At 66.4% G+C, this 18,685-nt stretch overlaps 1 protein-coding gene across 2 annotated transcripts; it reads left to right on the top strand.

The window, feature by feature from the left end:
- Positions 1 to 3,132: 3,132 nt before the first annotated feature.
- On the top strand, positions 3,133 to 18,188 carry AMOTL2 (angiomotin like 2). 2 transcript variants are annotated; one of them, XM_075937222.1, is made up of 10 exons: positions 3,133 to 3,284; positions 7,307 to 8,060; positions 9,437 to 9,659; positions 11,767 to 11,911; positions 12,308 to 12,400; positions 13,542 to 13,837; positions 14,025 to 14,305; positions 14,530 to 14,741; positions 14,979 to 15,137; positions 16,247 to 18,188. In XM_075937222.1, exons 2-10 carry the CDS (start codon positions 7,375 to 7,377, stop codon positions 16,303 to 16,305), a joined length of 2,154 nt encoding a protein of 717 aa, XP_075793337.1. In that variant the 5' UTR covers positions 3,133 to 3,284; positions 7,307 to 7,374; the 3' UTR covers positions 16,306 to 18,188. The 2 variants fall into 2 exon arrangements, with proteins under 2 accessions (XP_075793337.1, XP_075793338.1); XM_075937223.1 differs by lacking the exon at positions 3,133 to 3,284 and adding an exon at positions 4,372 to 4,700.
- Positions 18,189 to 18,685: the final 497 nt, after the last annotated feature.

The raw sequence follows: 18,685 nt of genomic DNA, 5'->3' as shown, positions 1-18,685 counted from the left end.
CCCTGACACACAGCACGACCGCCGCACGCTCCCTACGATCTCCTCCCAGACACAGCACACGTACAACCCGCCGCACGCTCCCTGAGCTCTCCCTGACACACAACCCACTGCACGCTCCCTGCGATCTCCTCCCCGACACACAGCACGACTGCCGCACGCTCCCTGCGCTCTCCTCCCTGACACAGCACACACACAACCCACCGCACGCTCCCTGAGCTCTCCCTGACACACAACCCACTGCACGCTCCCTGCGCTCTCCCTGACACACAGCACGACTGCCGCACGCTCCCTGCGCTCTCCTCCCTGACACAGCACACGTACAACCCGCCGCACGCTCCCTGCGCTCTCCCTGACACACAGCACGACCGCCGCACGCTCCCTACGATCTCCTCCCAGACACAGCACACGTACAACCTGCCGCACGCTCCCTGAGCTCTCCCTGACACACAACCCACTGCACGCTCCCTGCGATCTCCTCCCCGACACACAGCACGACTGCCGCACGCTCCCTGCGCTCTCCTCCCTGACACAGCACACGTACAACCCGCCGCACGCTCCCTGAGCTCTCCCTGACACACAACCCGCTGCACGCTCCCTGCAATCTCCTCCCCGACACACAGCACGACTGCCGCACGCTCCCTGCGCTCTCCGAGACACAGCACAACCGCCTCACACTCCCTGCGTTCTCCTCCCCGACACACAGCACACGCACAACCCGCCGCACGTTTCCTGCGATCTCCTCCCCGACACACAGCACACTCACAACCCGCTGCATGCTCCCTGCGCTCTCCTCCCTGCCACATAGCACAACCACCGCACACTCCCTGCGATCTCCTCTCCAACACACAGCACATGCACAACCTGCCGCACGCTCCTTGCGCTCTCCTCCCTGACACATAGCACGACCGCCACATGCTCCCTGCAATCTCCTCCCCAACACACAGCACATGCACAACCTGCCGCACGCTCCTTGCACTCTCCTCCCTGACACATAGCATGACTGCCGCACTCCTTGCGATCTCCTCCCCAACACACAGCACATGCGCAACCTGCTGCATGCTCCCTGCGATCTCCTCTGTCACCCAGAGCACACGCACAACCAGCGGCACTCTTGCTCCATCACACACACATGCACACAACGCACCTCCACACGCCACCAGCTGCTAGTGATCTGCAATGTCTTCACACACACACACGCACACACACAGAGCCTGCCTGGTAGCGAACTCCTGGGTTTCACCTTCCTGATCACAGTGGTTCCTTCTGACTTTAAAGTCTGTGAGTCAGTCACACTTCCAAGAACAAATTTCCATGTGAACCACAAGGTGTATTTATCCTCCCTCCCATCATCCCCGTGGGGAAGGGCAGGGCTATTGTCTCCATTTTATGGATGAGGAACTGAGGCACAGAGAGGCCAAGTCACTCACCCGGAAGTCTGTGGGACAGCAGGGAATTAGATCCTGGCCTCTTCAGGCCCAGGCTAGTACCTTTCCCACTGGATGGCTCATCCTTTCCCCAACCGGGAAACTGGAGCCTTCCTTCAGAAGACAGTCGGGTCAGTAACAAACTCACCGTAGTAGCAGGCACGGCAGACGTGGTGCTTTCGGGAAGGTTGCACAATAGCATCCATTCTAAGCCCCCTTTTTACATTGTGACCATGTTCCACACCCGGCCTTGCCGTTGGGCTCCCATGTTTCTGAGTTCGGAGGGGCTTTGAGATACACGCCCTTGAGTTGGGCTTCTCCTGGCGCTGTAACTAGGAGGCTACCCCGAGTCGTCACGTCCCTGGAGGGGAAGCATGTTTTAACGGACCATAAGGCCACGGGCCCAGCCCTTCCACCGCCCTGCTGTGTGGCCTCATCGTTGTGCCTCTGTTTCCCTTCCCGCTGTAATGTAAATTCTCAGCTTTTTTTGATCTGAGGAAGTGGGTCTGGCCCACGAAAGCTCATCATCTAATAAACCATCTCGTTAGTCTTTAAAGTGCTACATAGTCCTGCATTTTGCTTCAACTACCCCAGACTAACACGGCTACATTTCTATCACTATTCTGGAGCAGGGGCTGTCTCTGGGTATCTGAGCAGGGCCTGTCTCAGTGGGCGGTGGTGGATGCTGCAGCTGGCTGCACACCGCAGATGGCAAGTAAATGACCTGGCTTAGAGACAAGAGGAAAGGTCCCAAAGCAGCCAGGGCTGAGGAGTTTCTAAGTTGCCAACTTCCCCAGGACTGGCCTGGGGGTCTCTGGACCATGTCATGGGATGAAACCCTTAGGAGTAAATCACAGAACTGTAGACCTGGAAGGGACCTCGAGAGGTCATCGGGTCCAGTCCCCTGCCCTCACGGCAGGGCCAAGCGAGATCATCCCTGACAGGTGTCTGTCCAACCTGCTCTTGAATAGCTCCACCACGCAGGTGAGGCCCATCCTTGACCAGCCAGGAAAGGAGCTTATAGGAAAGTTCAAGACGTTCAATATCTGTCCTAGAACGCTGTATGGCCGTGCTTGCAGAAGGGAAGTAAACGAACAGATTGACATGTGTAGGATTTCAGCTTCAAACATTCTTGATTGGATTAATTATCCATTTGAATCAGAACCTCGTCACCTTTCCAGTACTCTTTCGGGAACTAATTTGAATATTTGTGATTTGTAACAGTGGCCTTTTCTTTGCGCTGGAATGGCAGTTGAACGGGCCACTGGATTTTCCTTTTGTTAGCAAATATCTGTGATGATCTCTAAGCATGATCGTTCTGACTTTTTTCCCCCGTGAAAAGCCAGACCCATTCATTCCCCCTTTCCCCCCGCATTAAGGAAGGTGTAAGAAGTGGCGCAGTCGGCTACTGGAAGGGGCAGGATTGCGGGTGGGGCCCGCAGGTATTTGCCAAGTCTGGCTTCCTTCTGCCCCAAGCAAGCCCCCGCAGACTCCTCCCAGCGCAGAGGGGATGCCCAGGCTCCCCAGCTGGGGGGGTTTCCTGACGTCCCGCCTGACCCTCCCTTGCTGCCTGCGCCCCGCGGCCGAGGAGAGCCCTGCGCCCCCTTCCCGGCGCTTGGCCTCCCGCACGATCCGCGAGGGCCGTGCGCCCGGGCCGGCGGGGAGCCGCGGCGGCGCCCCCTGCAGGCCGCGGCGGGGCCGGCCGGGGCGGTGCTTGGTGGTTCGCCCGGCCCCGGGGGAGCCTGAAACTCTCGCATTCCTGGCATAGCGGCGCTGGCAGGCGCGGCGCGGCGCTCAGTGCCTGCCGGCAGCCGCGGGGGCAGGAGCTCGGCGAGCTGCGCGGAGCCAGCCCGGGCGGCGGTGAGTCTGCGCCCATCCCCGCGGTGTCGGGCTCCGGGAGGGGGAGCGCCCCGGCCGCCGCCTGGTCGCGCTGCCTGCCGCGGGCGCCCCCTCTTCCCCGGCGGGCAGCGCCCGGAGCAAGTGGCCGGGGCGGGCAGGAGGGCTCCCGGCGCACAAAGGGGCTCCCGGCCTGGGGAAGACCGGCCGGGCGGCTGCGCACACCCGGCTACTGTCGCCTCTGGTTGTGTGTGTGAGTGTGTGTCCGTGTGCGCGTGTCCCCGTGTCCGTGTGTGTGTGAGTGTGTGTGTGTCCGTGTGTGTGTGAGTGTGTGTCCGTGTGCGCGTGTCCCCGTGTCCGTGTGTGTGTGAGTGTGTGTGTGTCCGTGTGTGTGTGAGTGTGTGTCCGTGTGTGTGTGAGTGTGTGTCCGTGTCTGCGTGTGCCCGTGTGTGTCCATATGCATGTGCCCGTGTGTGTGTGCCTATGTCCGTGTGTGTGTTCGCCTGTGTCTGTGTGTGTGTGTCCGTCCGTGTGTGTGTGTCCGTGTGAGCATGTGCGCGTGTCCCCATGTCCATGTGTGTCCGTGTGTGTGTCTATATGCATGTGCCCGTGTGTGTGTGCCTATGTCCGTGTGTGTGTTCGCTTGTCTTTGTGTGTGCGTACTCGTGTGCACAAGCCCACGTCCTTGTCCCTATGTGCATGCCTGTGTGTGCCCATGTCCTTGTGTGTGTCTGTGTGCGCGTGTCCGTGTGTGCCCGCGTGTGTCTGTGTGTGCGTGTCCGTGTGTGCCCGCATGTGTCTGTGTGCGCGCACCCCGGGGGCCTTTGGAAGTGACCCTCCTCGCTCAGGGCCACATTCGTGCCCACGTGTAGCACACGACAGCCGAGGGGCTGGGATAGGACATACCACAAAACAGGGCTCGTTCTCGGGGGCCTCCTTGCCCATGTGCCGGTGTGGGCGCCAACAGCGAACTTGCTGATTCCTCTTGGCATTGCCCTCCCAGCTAGAACAACTCACGGGGTTTGGCCTGAAGCTTGACGCAGGCTCGGGCCCGGCGGGGTGATGCTGAGGGCAGCAAAGGGCAGGAGGGCAATAAATGAAGGAAGCGACCACATGCAACCCAGGAGAGGCCGGGGATCCAGGCCCGAATGCTCCCTACCAGGGCCAGCTTGGAGCCCAGAGGGCGCGGGTGGGTGAGGAATGTTTTCTCCACCTTCCTGGCTAGCGAGTCATGCTCCTGACCCAAGAGTTCAGACTTCCTGGCTGCACCAGGGCTTGTGAAAGGGGAGGAGTGTGGGGCTGTTGTTTTGGTTCACCCGAGGTGGGCTGGCACCGCAGAGGGCATTCAGCCTGGCAGCCGGGCTCGGAGAGGGAGGATTTCACCGTCAGGGAAGACCCGGTCAAGAACCTTTTGTGTTGGGAGTCAAGCCAGTCTTTGAGGTATGTTTGTATGAAGCAACAGGAGATTAGCATCTCCCTCTGCCAGCCCGCATGCACTAGCATGAGACTGAAACAGGTGATCAGATGTCTACTCAGGAATTCACTCGCTTGGAAGTCTGTGCGCCAAGGCATCTTAAAAACAAGGCTGCAACTTCCCCGGCTGGCATCCCTCTTCAGCCAGTGCCTAGCCACACGCAGCCCTGCTGTGATTGCCAGAGAGCAGTCAAAAAAGTGAGGAGAATGTTTTGAAGGTCCCCTCCCTCCCCCGGGTTTCTCCGTGCGCAGCCGGTTCAGTAAGATACATTTGATATTTACACTTTCAGTAGCTGGGTGACAAGCATCCACCCACAGGCGGCCAGAACGCGCACAGCTGACAGGCTCTTGAAAATCGGGTTGATTTTATGTCGCGTTTCACTGTAACGCTGTTATTATTGTGCATTTCTCCAGGGGTGCGACGGTAAAGCTGAGCCCTTTTGACTTGCTCACCCTCACTTTGTGAGCCAAATTCCCTCCCATTGTAGCAGGGCGGGTGTTTGTCTGTTTAAAACCGTGAGGTGTGCTGGGAATTGGTGGAGATGTGCGTTGTGGAGTTTTAAGTTTGGTCGGAGCTTTACACGGTCTGAGTTTGGGCTCCCGTTGGACAAGTCTCCCGGAGTGAGATGGAAAGTCCTGGAGACTGACTCGGGATGTGTGGGTTTCACAGGAACTAGGAGCCGTCTCGGCCCAGGAACGTGGGTCTGCCAAGGCTAGGGCCTTTTGTGTGACGTGTGTCTCATGTCCTCAACATCCTGCGTTGGTCTCCTGTGCGGGGTCATGACTTGGTCTCCGCCCCGTGAACTGAATGAATTTCTTAGAGAGCAGCCACAGCTTTTCCCCGCCTGCCTCGCCTGGCGCGTGGAGAGAGACGCACTCAGCGCACGCCTGCACTGCCGGGCGAAAGTCGAATTAAGATAGGGAACGTCAGCGACGTCAATTGCGTCGCTGTCGTTGAAACAGCTCCGTCTGGCTTTTGGTGCTGTCTGCGCGCACTCGTCCTTCCACTTCCCTCGCTCCTCGTGAAATGAGGGTTACAGGAGTCGGAGGAAGCCGTCCTCCGTCTCGAAATTAAATCGAAATAACGGCTTGCTGTGTGGACGCACACCTTGTTATTCCACAGTAATGCTGTTGTGTGGACGTGCACTTTGTTATTCCAGAGTAACACCGCAGTGTGGACGTGCACGTTGTTATTCCGGAGTAACGCCGCAGTGTGGACGCGCACGTTGTTATTCCGGAGTAACGCCGCAGTGTGGACGCGCACGTTGTTATTCCGGAGTAACGCCGCAGTGTGGACGCGCACGTTGTTATTCCGGAGTAACGCAGCAGTGTGGACGCTCACGTTGTTATTCCGGAGTAACGCTGCAGTGTGGACGCTCACGTTGTTATTCCGGAGTAACGCAGCAGTGTGGACGCTCACGTTGTTATTCCGGAGTAACGCCGCAGTGTGGACGCTCACGTTGTTATTCCGGAGTAACGCCGCAGTGTGGACGCTCACGTTGTTATTCCGGAGTAACGCCGCAGTGTGGACGCGCACGTTGTTATTCCGAAGTAACGCAGCAGTGTGGACGCGCACGTTGTTATTCCGGAGTAACGCCGCAGTGTGGACGCGCACGTTGTTATTCCGGAGTAACGCCGCAGTGTGGACGCGCACGTTGTTATTCCGGAGTAACGCAGCAGTGTGGACGCGCACGTTGTTATTCCGGAGTAACGCCGCAGTGTGGACGCGCACGTTGTTATTCCGGAGTAACGCCGCAGTGTGGACGCTCACGTTGTTATTCCGGAGTAACGCCGCAGTGTGGACGCGCACGTTGTTATTCTGGAGTAACGCAGCAGTGTGGACGCGCACGTTGTTATTCCGGAGTAACGCAGCAGTGTGGACGCGCACGTTGTTATTCCGGAGTAACGCCGCAGTGTGGACGCGCACGTTGTTATTCCGGAGTAACGCAGCAGTGTGGACGCGCACGTTGTTATTCCGGAGTAACGCAGCAGTGTGGACGCGCACGTTGTTATTCCGGAGTAACGCTGCAGTGTGGACGCGCACGTTGTTATTCCGGAGTAACGCTGCAGTGTGGACGCGCCCTAAGGGAGCCAAATCAGGGGTTACTAGAATCCTGTCAGCTGCTCTTTCTAGGGGAGTAACTCACGACTGCAGAAGAGCCACCCGGACCCTAGAATGCGCTCGTGCTAAGCCGGGGGGCTGGGGCCGTACACCCCAGGGGGAGTCAGCAGAGATCCCCAGAGCTAGCCCCCCTCACTCCCCACCCAGAGGTGCCCCTTCCTGGGCAGGGCAAGTGTCTCTGACAGCCGCGTTCCCTCGGCTGAGCTGGCCGGGCTGGTCCACGTTCAGCATCTGCAGGTTCCCAGGGAGCTCGGCCCCGGGGGGTCCGTGGAGTTGGCTCGACCGGGGGCCGGCTCGGAATCCCTGCCCCGCGCGGGGGGGGGGCGAGGGCCGGGCGATTGCGCCTCTCCTGGCTGGGTGCCGCGGTGGGGCCTGCCGGCCTCCTCTGGGCCCAGGGCACAGGCAGCCCCGGCCCGAGGGCTCTGCTCATCCCTGTGCTCTTCTCTCGTAGGACGCTGCGCGGTGCCGGGGACCGGCCTGGCCTGGCTTCCCGTGCCCAGTGGCAGCCCCGCGCCGAGGATGCGGACGGCCGAGGACTCCTCGGGGACGGTCCTGCACCGGCTCATCCAGGAGCAGCTGCGCTACGGGAACCTGACGGAGAACCGCACCCTGCTGGCCATCCAGCAGCAGGCGCTGCGGGGCGGGGGCAGCCCGGGCAGCCCCCGCTCCTCCCTGGAGAGCCTCACCCAGGAAGAGAGCCAGATGGTCCAGCAGTCCGCCCGGCAGGAGCCCCAGGGCCAGGAGCACCATTGCGACCACCTGTCCCTGGAGAGCAGCGTGTTCCGGCTCCGCCAGCCGCCGCCCAAGGGCGAGGAGCTGCCCAGCTACGAGGAGGCCAAGGCCCATTCCCTGTACTATGCCTCGCAGCGCGGCCTGCAGGCCGAGCCCGGCCCGCGCGGGGCCCACGGGCACGACGGCGGCAGCGGCCCGCGTCCGGACGCCGCGCTGAAGCACGGGCACGTGCGGTCGCTGAGCGAGCGCCTCCTGCAGCTGTCGCTGGAGAGGAGCGGCGCCAGGGCCCAGGGCCACATGAGCTCCTCCCACAGTTACCCCCAGCTCGCCAGGCACGGCCTGCTGCCGGCCCCGCGGGGGCAGCGTGCCGAGGGCATGGAGCCCCAGGGCCCCCCTCCGGAGTACCCCTACATCATGCCCCCCCAGGGGCCCGCCGTCGGCTACCTGGCAGACCCCAGGCACCCGGACGTCAGGTAAGCCCGACCGGCTGGCGCGTCACCGCGGCGGAGCCCGTCCCTCCCGTCCGGGGCGCGTTGGCTCGGGGGGGGCCACCGTTTGGCAGGGGAAGCTGTTCCTTCGCGGCCGCCTTCCCCTGGCGTTCTGTGGGTCTGGCGGGCTCACTCCGGAGCCGGCATTGAGCCAGGAGACGGCTGAGTGTGGCGGGGAGAAAGGAAACGCCCGGGCCCCGCACAGGAGACCCCCAGCGCCACCCACGGGGGCAGGGCAGCCTGCGAGCTGGATGCTAGGAGGGTTCGATAGAACAGAGGGCGGGGGTGTCCCTGCAAGAGCATTGGGTGTGTTACAAGGGCCCCCCGGGGGTAGGGGGCCCGATCAGTGTTCTTGGGGCAAGCGCTGGTCCTCGCTCACCTCTCACCCCCCCGGGCACCAAGGCCTCCCTCCGCCGGCAGGGATCGCCCCACTCGCCACATGGTGCGTGATCCAGTGCCCGGATCCCAGCTCTGGCCATCAGCCCGTGGGTCACCCGGCGGCAGTGGCGTGCCCGCGCTCTAGACGGCCTGGGGGCTGGGTTAGATACCAAGGGTCACATTTACCAACGGGCCGAGGACTCCGTGGTGCAGGCGTGAAATCCCCGCGGGTTCCCAAATCGGCAGCGTTAGGCGCCTGAACCCCCTTTACAAATCTGGCCCTGGCGCCTCACTCGCTTTCGAAAGGGGCTGCGGGGATCGCAGGGCGTCTGCAGATGAGAGAAGCACCCGGACGAGGGCCCAGCATTCCGGGCGGGGGGCTTCCTGGCCTAGGCCTGCCCCACTGAATGCCGGGGGTTTGCCCGGCGGCTGGAGGGGCAGAGGCAGGCCGATGCTGAGGAAGTGTGGAAAATTGGTAGCGGCGACGCGGGGCTAATGAGCGCCTGGCTGCGAAAGCCTCCCAGGTCCCCTCCCAGGGTGCACGGGGTTGTGAAAAGTGGCCCTGTGCCTCTGATCCTGTCAGGGCCTCGTGTCCTTCGATGCCGCGTGCTAGAGCCCTGCGTGAGGCGTGGCCGGGGGGGGCGCTCTGGGGTGTCTGACGCGCCGGGTTACCCCGGTCGGGCTCCAGGCAATAGAGAAAACGTTGGTGAGAGGACGCCTCCTCCCCGGAGCGCGTTGTGTGTGTTGCCGTGGCGCCCGGCAGCCCCGAGTGTGGCACCAGAAGCCCAGCACGCCAGGGGCTGTACAAATGGGCCCGACAGGACAGTCCCTGCCCCAGGGCGTCCAGCAGAGAGAGGCCGTGGTGGGGGGTCTGCTGGGAACCGGACAGGGCCAGAGGCCGGCCGCCCCGCCGCGCCCCTCGCTGCTCGGATGTGAAGGGCGTCCCGGCGGGCACAGTCCTGAATGTTCGTCACCTCCCCTAGGGTGATGCCGGCCCATCTGCCTCCAGCGTTCCTGCCCCAGCAGGCGGCCCTGTGCCACGGCCCCCTGGGCTCGCTCACGGCCGCCGGGGTGGAGGCTCTGATGACGGCCCAGGCCGCCTCGGCCAGCAGCCACCTGGCCCAGATGGAGACGGTGCTGAGGGAGAACGAAAAGCTGCGGCGGGAGCTGGAGAGCTGCAGCGCGAAGGCGAGCCGGATCGAGAAGGTACGTCCCCGGCGGGAGCCCGTCCCCGACCCTGCACCGGCCGCCAGGCGCTGGCGGGGGTCGGGAGAGAGGGGCTGCGGCGGAAGGCGGGTGAGCGCCCGTCCCGCGCTTGCATTCGCACGCCGCCTCCTTCGCGGTGCGCCGAGCCCCGGGCTTCGCTGGCCGGGCGGGCTGGGCTGCGTCTGGCCTAGAGAAAGAGCGGGCAGCTCCTCCCCTTCCCGTCTAATCCCCGCCCCGCCCCCTCCCGTGCCCCCCGCACAGCTGTGGCTCCGGCGCACCAGGCCCTCCGCCAAGCAGTTGCTGGATGGCTAGAAAAGGCCCATTCACCGGCTCCACGAGCACTTGGGCCCTCGCTGGCCGGCCCTCCCTCCGGGACCTGAAGGCCACCACAGAGGGGCCTTTGTGCAGAGACGCACAAGGCGAGGCCTGTTCCCGCCCAGCCCGGGGGAAAGCCTCTCCCCTCAGAACAGGCCGGAGCCAGGGAGGAGGCAGGGGCATGGGCCGGAGCCGGGGAGGAGGCAGGGGCATGGGCCGGAGCCGGGGAGCAGGCAGGGGCATGGGCCAGAGCCGGGAAGGAGGCAGGGGCATGGGCCAGAGCCGGGGAGGAGGCAGGGGCATGGGCCGGAGCCGGGGAGGAGGCAGGGGCATGGGCCAGAGCCGGGGAGGAGGCAGGGGCATGGGCCGGAGCCGGGGAGCAGGCAGGGGCATGGGCCAGAGCCGGGAAGGAGGCAGGGGCATGGGCCAGAGCCGGGGAGGAGGCAGGGGCATGGGCCGGAGCCGGGGAGGAGGCAGGGGCATGGGCCAGAGCCGGGGAGGAGGCAGGGGCATGGGCCGGAGCCGGGGAGCAGGCAGGGGCATGGGCCGGAGCCGGGGAGGAGGCAGGGGCATGGGCCGGAGCCGGGGAGGAGGCAGGGGCATGGGCCGGAGCCGGGGAGGAGGCAGGGGCATGGGCCGGAGCCAGGGAGCAGGCAGGGGCATGGGCCGGAGCCAGGGAGGAGGCAGGGGCATGGGCCGGAGCCGGGAAGGAGGCAGGGGCATGGGCCGGAGCCAGGGAGCAGGCAGGGGCATGGGCCGGAGCCAGGGAGCAGGCAGGGGCATGGGCCGGAGCCAGGGAGGAGGCAGGGGCATGGGCCGGAGCCGGGGAGGAGGCAGGGGCATGGGCCGGAGCCGGGGAGGAGGCAGGGGCATGGGCCAGAGCCGGGGAGGAGGCAGGGGCATGGGCCGGAGCCGGGGAGGAGGCAGGGGCATGGGCCGGAGCTGGGGAGCAGGCAGGGGCATGGGCCGGAGCCGGGAAGGAGGCAGGGGCATGGGCCGGATCCAGGGAGCAGGCAGGGGCATGGGCCGGAGCCAGGGAGGAGGCAGGGGCATGGGCCGGAGCCGGGGAGGAGGCAGGGGCATGGGCCGGAGCCGGGGAGGAGGCAGGGGCATGGGCCGGAGCCGGGGAGCAGGCAGGGGCAGGGGCATGGGCCGGAGCCGGGGAGGAGGCAGGGGCATGGGCCGGAGCCGGGGAGCAGGCAGGGGCATGGGCCGGAGCCGGGGAGGAGGCAGGGGCATGGGCCGGAGCCGGGGAGCAGGCAGGGGCATGGGCCGGAGCCGGGGAGCAGGCCAGGAACGGCCGATCAGCAGCGAGAGGTGTGGGGACCGCGCAGGGAGGGGCGATGGAGCGTCTCTCACTCAAGGGAGATGCGCAGAGCCGAGCGTGTCTTGCCCATCGGGCTCCTGCTGGGCCCAGGGGCCGTGCTCGGAGCCGTTGGGCGCCGGGCAGAGACACAGCCAAAGGGCAGGGCTTGCAGCGAGCCGCCCGTCCCGGAAACCAGGAGAGTTGGTCCTGCAGAGGAGCCGCGCCGAGGGGCCAGCCCGGGCTGGAGGGACGGCAGAGCTGTCTGCTCACCTGGGGACCGTGGCGTGGGCGCGCCCAGGGCCCTGGGAAGAGCAGCGCTTCTCCCTGGCAGGCTGGGGCGCAGGAGGCGTGGGGACGCTGGCGGGTGCCTTTTAGGAAGAGCTGGCCTGGCCGGCGGGTACAGGTGGGCAGCAAGCTAGCTTCTCCCGTGCCCCGGGGCTCCCCCAGCCCTAGAGGGTCTCCCCTCAGCCTGCTCCTTCCCTGCAGCTGGAGCGGGAGATCCAGCGCGTCTCCGAGGACTACGAGAACCTGATGAAGGCGTCTTCCAAGCGCGAGGCCTTGGAGAAAACCATGAGGAGCAAGAAAGACGGGGAGCTGCGGCGGCTCCAGGATTTCAACCGGGACCTGAAAGGTAAGGACAGCGCTAACCGGGGCCCGGGGCGGCGGGAAGGGACGTCCGTGGGCGTGCTCCTGTGGGGCCCTGCCACTCAGCTCCAGAGACCCTCGTGTTGTGGGAATCACGTCGGCCACGGGCCGCCCCGCCGCTGTGTTTGGTGCTGCCATTGGCCGTCGCTGCCAAACGCGGGTCAGTTCCGAGCCGGCCGGCTCCCGTGTGGGACTCCCTCTCCTGGGTCCCTGCTCTCTGGGGACCGACCCTCGGCTCCGGGCCCTGCTGGGTTTCCCGGTGCCTCAGGAGCATGGCGGGGCGGTTACTTTCCAGGTGGGTGTCTAATATCTCTGGTGCCTCCAAGAGCCAGGCCCTGCCCTGTCCCTAACGTTCTCTCTCTGTCTGTTTCATGGGAACCAGAGCGGCTGGACTCGGCAAACAAGCAGCTGGCTAGCAAGCCGCAGGAGAGCCCCGGAGGCAGCCAGGGGACTGTGGCGAAGCTCCTTGCGCAGAGTAAGTCCTGGGCGCATGCGGGGGCCCGGCGGGACGCTGCCCGAATGGCTGCAGCCTGGCTCACTTGGGGAGGGAACGGCCCCTTTAAGAGCCGAGAGGAGGCGGCTGCCCTTCCCCAGGGAGAGCTGAGCTGGTCTTGGCTCCGGGCGCAGAGCCATTAATCACAGCAGCCATCAGTGTGACCTGGATTCTTCGCATTCCAGCGGCTGTTCCGGCTCTTCCCGCCCGCCGCCCGCCCTCCCGCCGCCCGCGGCCTGGCCCTTCCTCGCTTGCCTGGCCCGGACTTCGGAGAGGAGAAAACGTTTTTGCCAGAGGCTGGGAATGGGCCCGACGCCTCCTCCTGGCTTCGCTCCACTTCCCCGGGGGCGTCCCCCTGCCTTCCCTTCCCTGCCCCCTGAGAGCTGCTGGCCCAGCGTGGGCCCCGTCCACGGCCCTTCGGCCGCTCCCTGCGGGGACAGGAGGGAGCTGCCGGCGCCGCCCCTCCGGGGTCCTGGACCCCTTGTTGCATGGGCGCGGCGTCAGGAACGGTGGCTCTTGCCCTTGGCCTCTTCCTGCCCCAGAGCTGGGCCCGCGCTCGCTGGGCGTCCGGCTGCAGGGAGGGGCCGGGCAGTGCAGGTTCAGCCCGCGGGGCGCCCGCCGGCAGGTTTTGGAAGAAGGGCCCCGCACGGTGAATCCGCCGGGTTCTCCCGAGTCGGGCGGCGAGACCCTGGCTCTGGAATAGCCTCCGTGTGGCGAGGCAGGAGGGGGGCCGGGCCCGGGGAAGGGCTGAGGGAACCGGGGGGCGGTGGCGGAGCTGTACGGGGCCCCCAGTGCACTGGCATTGCAGGCATGGTGACAACAGCCTTTAAGGGGTTTCCTTGCTTGTCCTTTACCGTGGCAGCCGACGGCCTGGCAGTGGCCCCCGCGGCCCCACCCCCACCTGTGGCAGTTCTGGTCCCGGTCTCCCGCCCCCAGGGAGCAGACGGGACGCCCAGGGCTCTCCGGGGGCGCGCGCCAGGGCAGACCTTTCGATTTGCTCCCGGCGCCGGCCCATTGCACCTGAGGCGATGGCTCGGAGCCGGAGTCCTTCCGCTCCGGCCGCAGCCGGGGCCGCCCGAGCAGCCGCGCCCTCCGCTCACGCGGCCGCCCTGCGCTTTTCCAGACTACGAGGCGCAGCAGGTGCGCGAGAAGCTGGAGCGGGAGGTGGCGCTGCTGCGCAGCGCCAACGAGGACCAGCGCCGGCGGGCGGAGCTGCTGGAGCAGGCCCTGAGCAACGCCCAGGCGCGGGCCGCCAGGATGGAGGACGAGCTGAGGCGGAAGCGGGCCTACGTGGAGAAGGTGGAGAGGCTGCAGCAGGCCCTGGGCCAGCTCCAGGCCGCCTGCGAGAAGCGCGAGCAGCTGGAGCTGCGGCTCCGCACCCGCCTGGAGCAGGAGCTGAAGATGCTGCGGGCTGGGCAGGTGAGCAGGGCCAGTGAGGGGCCGCCAGGGGCAGGTTGCGTGGAAGGGCGGGAGCAGCCGAGTCCCAGCCGCCGGAAGATGGGGGAGGGACGGGGCAAGCGGCGGAGGGGGAGGCCCATGAGCGTGGCACGGGGGAGCCTGCTCTCTGCACGGCTGCGTCTCACGGCGCGTGTCCTGTGCCCACCAGAGACAGGCGGGAGCCCCGAGCGGAGGGTCCCCGGAGCTGAGCGCCCGCGTGCTGGCCGAGCAGCTGAGGGAGAAGGAAGAGAAGATCCTGGCCCTAGAGGCGGACATGACCAAGTGGGAGCAGAAGTACCTGGAGGAATGTACCATGCGGCAGTTCGCCATGGACGCGGCCGCCACAGCGGCTGCGCAGCGGGACACGACGCTCATCAACCACTCCCCCGAGAACAGCTTCGACGAGGATCTCCTCCTGGCCAGCCGCAAGCACCAGGAGATGGAGAGCAGGTTGGTCCCGCGGGGCTGCCCCGGGCCTGGCTTCCGCTGGCCGCCAAGGGGGTTCCTCCGTCGCTCGTGTCCTTCGGCATTTGGAAAGGGGCGTCCCAGCCCCCGTGGGCGCGCGGGGTCCCGGCCAGGTGCGCCGACGCTGCCTGGGCCGCGCTGCTGGGGGCGCGCCACCGCTTGCACCGTGCGGCCCCCGCCGCTCACGCTGCGCCGCTCTCGCTCCGCAGGCTGAAGGCGCTTCACGCCCAGATCCTGGAGAAAGACGCAATCATCAAAATCCTGCAGCAGCGCTCACGGAAGGAGCCCAGCAAGGCCCCGCAGGGCTCCCTTCGGCCAGCCAAGTCTGTGCCGTCCATCTTCGCCGCCTCGGGGGCCCAGCATTGGCCGGGGGCCGTGCCCGGCGAGCGGCTGGCCGAGGACCCGTCCCGGGGCAGTGCAGGTAAGGGGAGTCACACGGTCCTGCCCCGTCGGTTTGAACGGTGCCGTTGCCACACCTCCGGCCTGTGGCTTTCAGCTGCTCCGAGCTGGGGGTGCCGGGGGGAGGGGCTCTCCCTGCCACACCGCCCCCCGGGAACACGGCCCCAACGTGGGCTCCCTGGCTGCCGGGCAGAGCCCAGGGCCGAGCTGGCTCGCCGCGGGGCGTACCGTCTAACGGCGCCCGCCTCTCTCCCCCCAGCCGGCCAGGGCCCAGCAGAGACCAGCAGCCCGTCGACATGCGGCCCCCTCCCCTTCCACTCCAAACGCGGCAGCAAAGACGGCAGCACCCAGACGGAGGGCGCGCCCGAGGGCGAGGGGCCTGGCGCCCAGCCGGACAGCAGCCCAGCTCACCCCGCGGGTAAGTCCTGCCCCACGCTGCCGGGTGAACCCAGAGACCTGCCGGGGGGCCTCTGAGCCCTGCATAGCTGAGGGCTGAGCAAGGAGCTGGCTACTCCGCCTTGGCTGCCAGGGCCCAGCGCCCTGCCAGAGTGACTCACGCAGCGCCGCGGGGCGGGGCGGGGCGGGCTGGGAGCCTGGGACCAGGAACGAGCGTGGGAAAGAGACGGCAGGGAGCGGCCCGGGTCCCAGCCCTTCGGCTCGCTCTGGGCCCGCGCTCGGCAGGGGAGCCCAGCTGTGCGTGCGGGTCCCTCCGCCCTGCCCCCAGTCGAAAGGCAGGAGCCACGCCGGGGGCGGGCCTGGCTCTGCCGCCCCCTTCGGTTTGCCCAGAGCGGGGTGCGCGGGGAGCTGAGGGCAGACGGTTCTGGCTACGCAAGGGATGTGGGGGCCGGGCGGGAGACACCGAGGGCGGGTGCTCAGTGCTGGCTGGAAATCCGCCGCCTCGGGGGGGCCTCTAGCCCGGGGGGGGCCAATCAGAAATTTCTGAAGTGGCCCCGGGCCGCTCTGGAAGGGGCGGAGCCAGGACACTTGCCAGCCCATGACTGGTCCGGAGGGAGGGGAGCACGTGAAGTCTTTGCCACCCCCCCAAGGTTCCCCCTAGGCGCCCATGCCCCTGGTGGTGGGAGGAGACTTCGTGGGCTCCCCCTTCTCCCCACGGCCAATCAGGGCTTGGTGGGGGGAGGGCGCGCAAAGTCTGCTGCCCTGCCAGGAGCACGTGGCACTTCTAAGCCCTGCCAGGAGCACGTGGCACTTCTAAGCCCTGCGTGCTCCTGGCTGGCCGGAGGAAACTTGGTGCGCTTCCCCTCCCCGTTCCCAGAGCCTGATTGGCCTGGGGGCAGGGGAGCGGCAGGGCGTCCACGGCCAGATCACCCCACTTGGCAGGCCGGATCCGGCCCGCGGACGCCCCTCAGCCCACCCCTGCTCGAGGTGGGCCCCCCAAATGACAGTCCGGCTCAGGGGTGGCCGGGCGACTGGCCCTGCGCTCAGAGCACGGCGGAAGGCGGAAGGCGGAAGGCGGGAGCCGGGCCCAGCCCGGGGGAGCTCAAAGCCGACGGGTTTGTCTCCTTGCAGGGACGCTGCCCGCTGCCAGGCCCGCCAGCCTGTCGGACATGGTGGAAATCCTGATCTGAGGGAGGGCAGGCGCCCGCCAGCCTGGCCCTGCGCCGGGCCCGGCCGGAGGGGAGCGAGCTGGAGCTGCACGGCCCGGGGAGCCTGGCTGGCTGGTGCCCGAGAGGTCCTGGGCAGAGGGCGCTCGGGGCAGGGCTGAGCAGGGCCAGCTGGCTGCCATGTCGCTCCGGCCAGCTCCTGCGCCGTGTGCCTGCCCCAGGAAGGCCGGGCCCGAGCGCCCGCCGCCGCCGCCGCCGCCCGAGGGACAGAGACGCCCCCTGCTGCCCAGCTGGGGCCTGGAGCTCGAACCTGCCCCGTGGGCCTGGCCTGCCCGTTCCCACGCCGCCCTGCTGGGCCCGCTCACCACGGCCAGGCTGCCAGGAGGAGCTCTTGTGCTGTGGGGCTGGGGGGCTAATTCCCGCCCCGCCCGCACCTGCCGACCCCTTTCCCCTCCCATGGAGAGGACTGGAAATGCCTGGGGGGTGCCCTGTGGCTGGTCCCCGGGGGCACTGCAGCCCAGCAGCGCGTGTGAGGAGATGGGGGGCTCTGTAAATAACCCCCTTTTGTAAACACCCCTATTTATCATTTCAACCCCCCGGCCATCCCTCCTGGGCCGCTAGCCCCGCCGGTTCTCCCCTCCCCCGCCGGCCATCCCTCCTGGGCCGCTAGCCCCGCCGGTTCTCCCCTCCCCCGCCGGCCATCCCTCCTGGGCCGCTAGCCCCACCGGTTCTCCCCTCCCCCCCCAGCCATCCCTCCTGGGCCGCTAGCCCCGCCGGTTCTCCCCTCCCCCCCCAGCCATCCCTCCTGGGCCGCTAGCCCCGCCGGTTCTCCCCTCCCCCGCCGGCCATCCCTCCTGGGCAGCTAGCCCCTGCCGGTTCTCCCCTCCCCCACCGGCCATCCCTCCTGGGCCGCTAGCCCCCGCCGGTTCTCCCCTCCCCCCGCGGCCATCCCTCCTGGGCCACTAGCCCACCGCTGGTTCTCTCCTCCCCCACCGGCCATCCCTCGTTGGCTGCTAGCCCTGAGCCGGTTCTCCCCCCACATCCAGGAGGTCCCACCCACTCCATCCCCTTGGGGCACTGTCCCAGGGTTCCTCCAGCTGGAATTTCCCACCTGTGGGTTTCAGTACCAGCCAGGAGGCCGGGGGGGGGGGAAAGCTGGGGGGCCTGAGCTGCTCTCCTGCGTGGAAGGGGCTGCTGTAAGTCAAGGCTGCCCCAGGACGGCCTGACGTCCACGCACCGGTAGCACGGTTCCCGGCTCTGTGCAGACACGGCGCTTTCTAACCCGGGGCCCTGGGCGCGCTTGCCCTGCGGGCGTGCGAGGAACACACCGGGGCGTGGGGGTGGAGGCAGCGAGGGGAGTGAACCCCCCCAAGGTCTGACTTTGGCTGGGGAGCTTTGGGCTCCCCGGACCCGCCCCATGACACACGCACTGGCCTGGGCCAGTCTCATGGACCCTGGGGTCTGCTGGCAGCTGGCTCTTGGCAGTAGCCAACTCTGATCTGAACCGAGAGGTTCCACTTCCCTCGGCCCACTGAGACGGAGCGACTTCCTTCCCTGGCTGCGCATTTGCTGGACAACTGCCTTTGAAGTCTCCCCCAGCCTCGTCCACGCCGCCGCGGCTGCTGGGGCATTGTTTACAAAGTGAAAAACACGCCGAAAACTATGAAAGAGAAAAAACGACTTAATATATTTGATAGTAATATTGGTGTTCCCTTTGAAGTATTTTTTTTTTTTGTGCTGTGAACTTTTTTTCTGCCAAAGACAATGAGGTTTGTTTGTTCGTGCGTTGTTAAGTTATCTGAAGTATTTAAATGTAAACCCGGCTGTTTTGTTATGCTGCCCTGTACCGAGATTGCTGTAGCATTCCACTTGGTATAACGATATTTTAATAAAAAACGAAAGCGTGACACAGGGTTTCTCCTCTCTCTTTCCTAACCCTTCAGCGCCGGCTCCGGAGCGGGGTAGCCAGGCCCGTCCATTGGCTGGCACACGCCCGCCCCTGCCCGTGGGAGCTAGACGCGGCGGGCGTGATTTCTGACAGGCCTGCGGCCACCCCGCCCGACCTGTCCCTTAGCTCTGCTCCAAGCGCAGCCCTTGGCGGCAGGAGGAAATTCAAACCCTGCTGCCACGCCGGAGAGTCGTGGGCCGTGGTAGCGCCCGGCCACGGTCCTAGAGGTTAAGCCGGACGGTCTCATCTGTGTCGAGCTCGGCCCTGGGTTGCGGCTGCCCCGTGCACGACTGCTGGCCGGCCTTGCCCGGCGCGTGGCACCCCAGTGTGATGCCGAGTGGTGCCGGCCGTGCCGTCAGCCAGCCCCGTGTTTGACACGCGGAGGGAGGCCGTCCTGGCTAGAACCTCCTGGCCCAGCCCTGGCTCCGTCTCTGGCCGTGGCGCAGCCGCGCTCGC

Source organism: Pelodiscus sinensis, chromosome 10, assembly GCF_049634645.1.
Source record: "Pelodiscus sinensis isolate JC-2024 chromosome 10, ASM4963464v1, whole genome shotgun sequence".
Lineage (NCBI taxonomy): Eukaryota > Metazoa > Chordata > Testudines > Trionychidae > Pelodiscus > Pelodiscus sinensis.
Note: the sequence above shows the minus strand (reverse complement) of the source record. Positions and strands in the feature narration are given on the sequence as shown.

Bases quoted from the DNA above. Each gene is read 5' to 3' on its own strand.
- AMOTL2 (XM_075937222.1), top strand. From the start codon at position 7,375: ATGCGGACGGCCGAGGACTCCTCGGGGACGGTCCTGCACCGGCTCATC. The intron at 9,660-11,766 runs GTACGTCCCCGG...CCTTCCCTGCAG, and splicing joins AGGCGAGCCGGATCGAGAAG to CTGGAGCGGGAGATCCAGCG. The intron at 14,306-14,529 runs GTTGGTCCCGCG...CTCGCTCCGCAG, and splicing joins CACCAGGAGATGGAGAGCAG to GCTGAAGGCGCTTCACGCCC.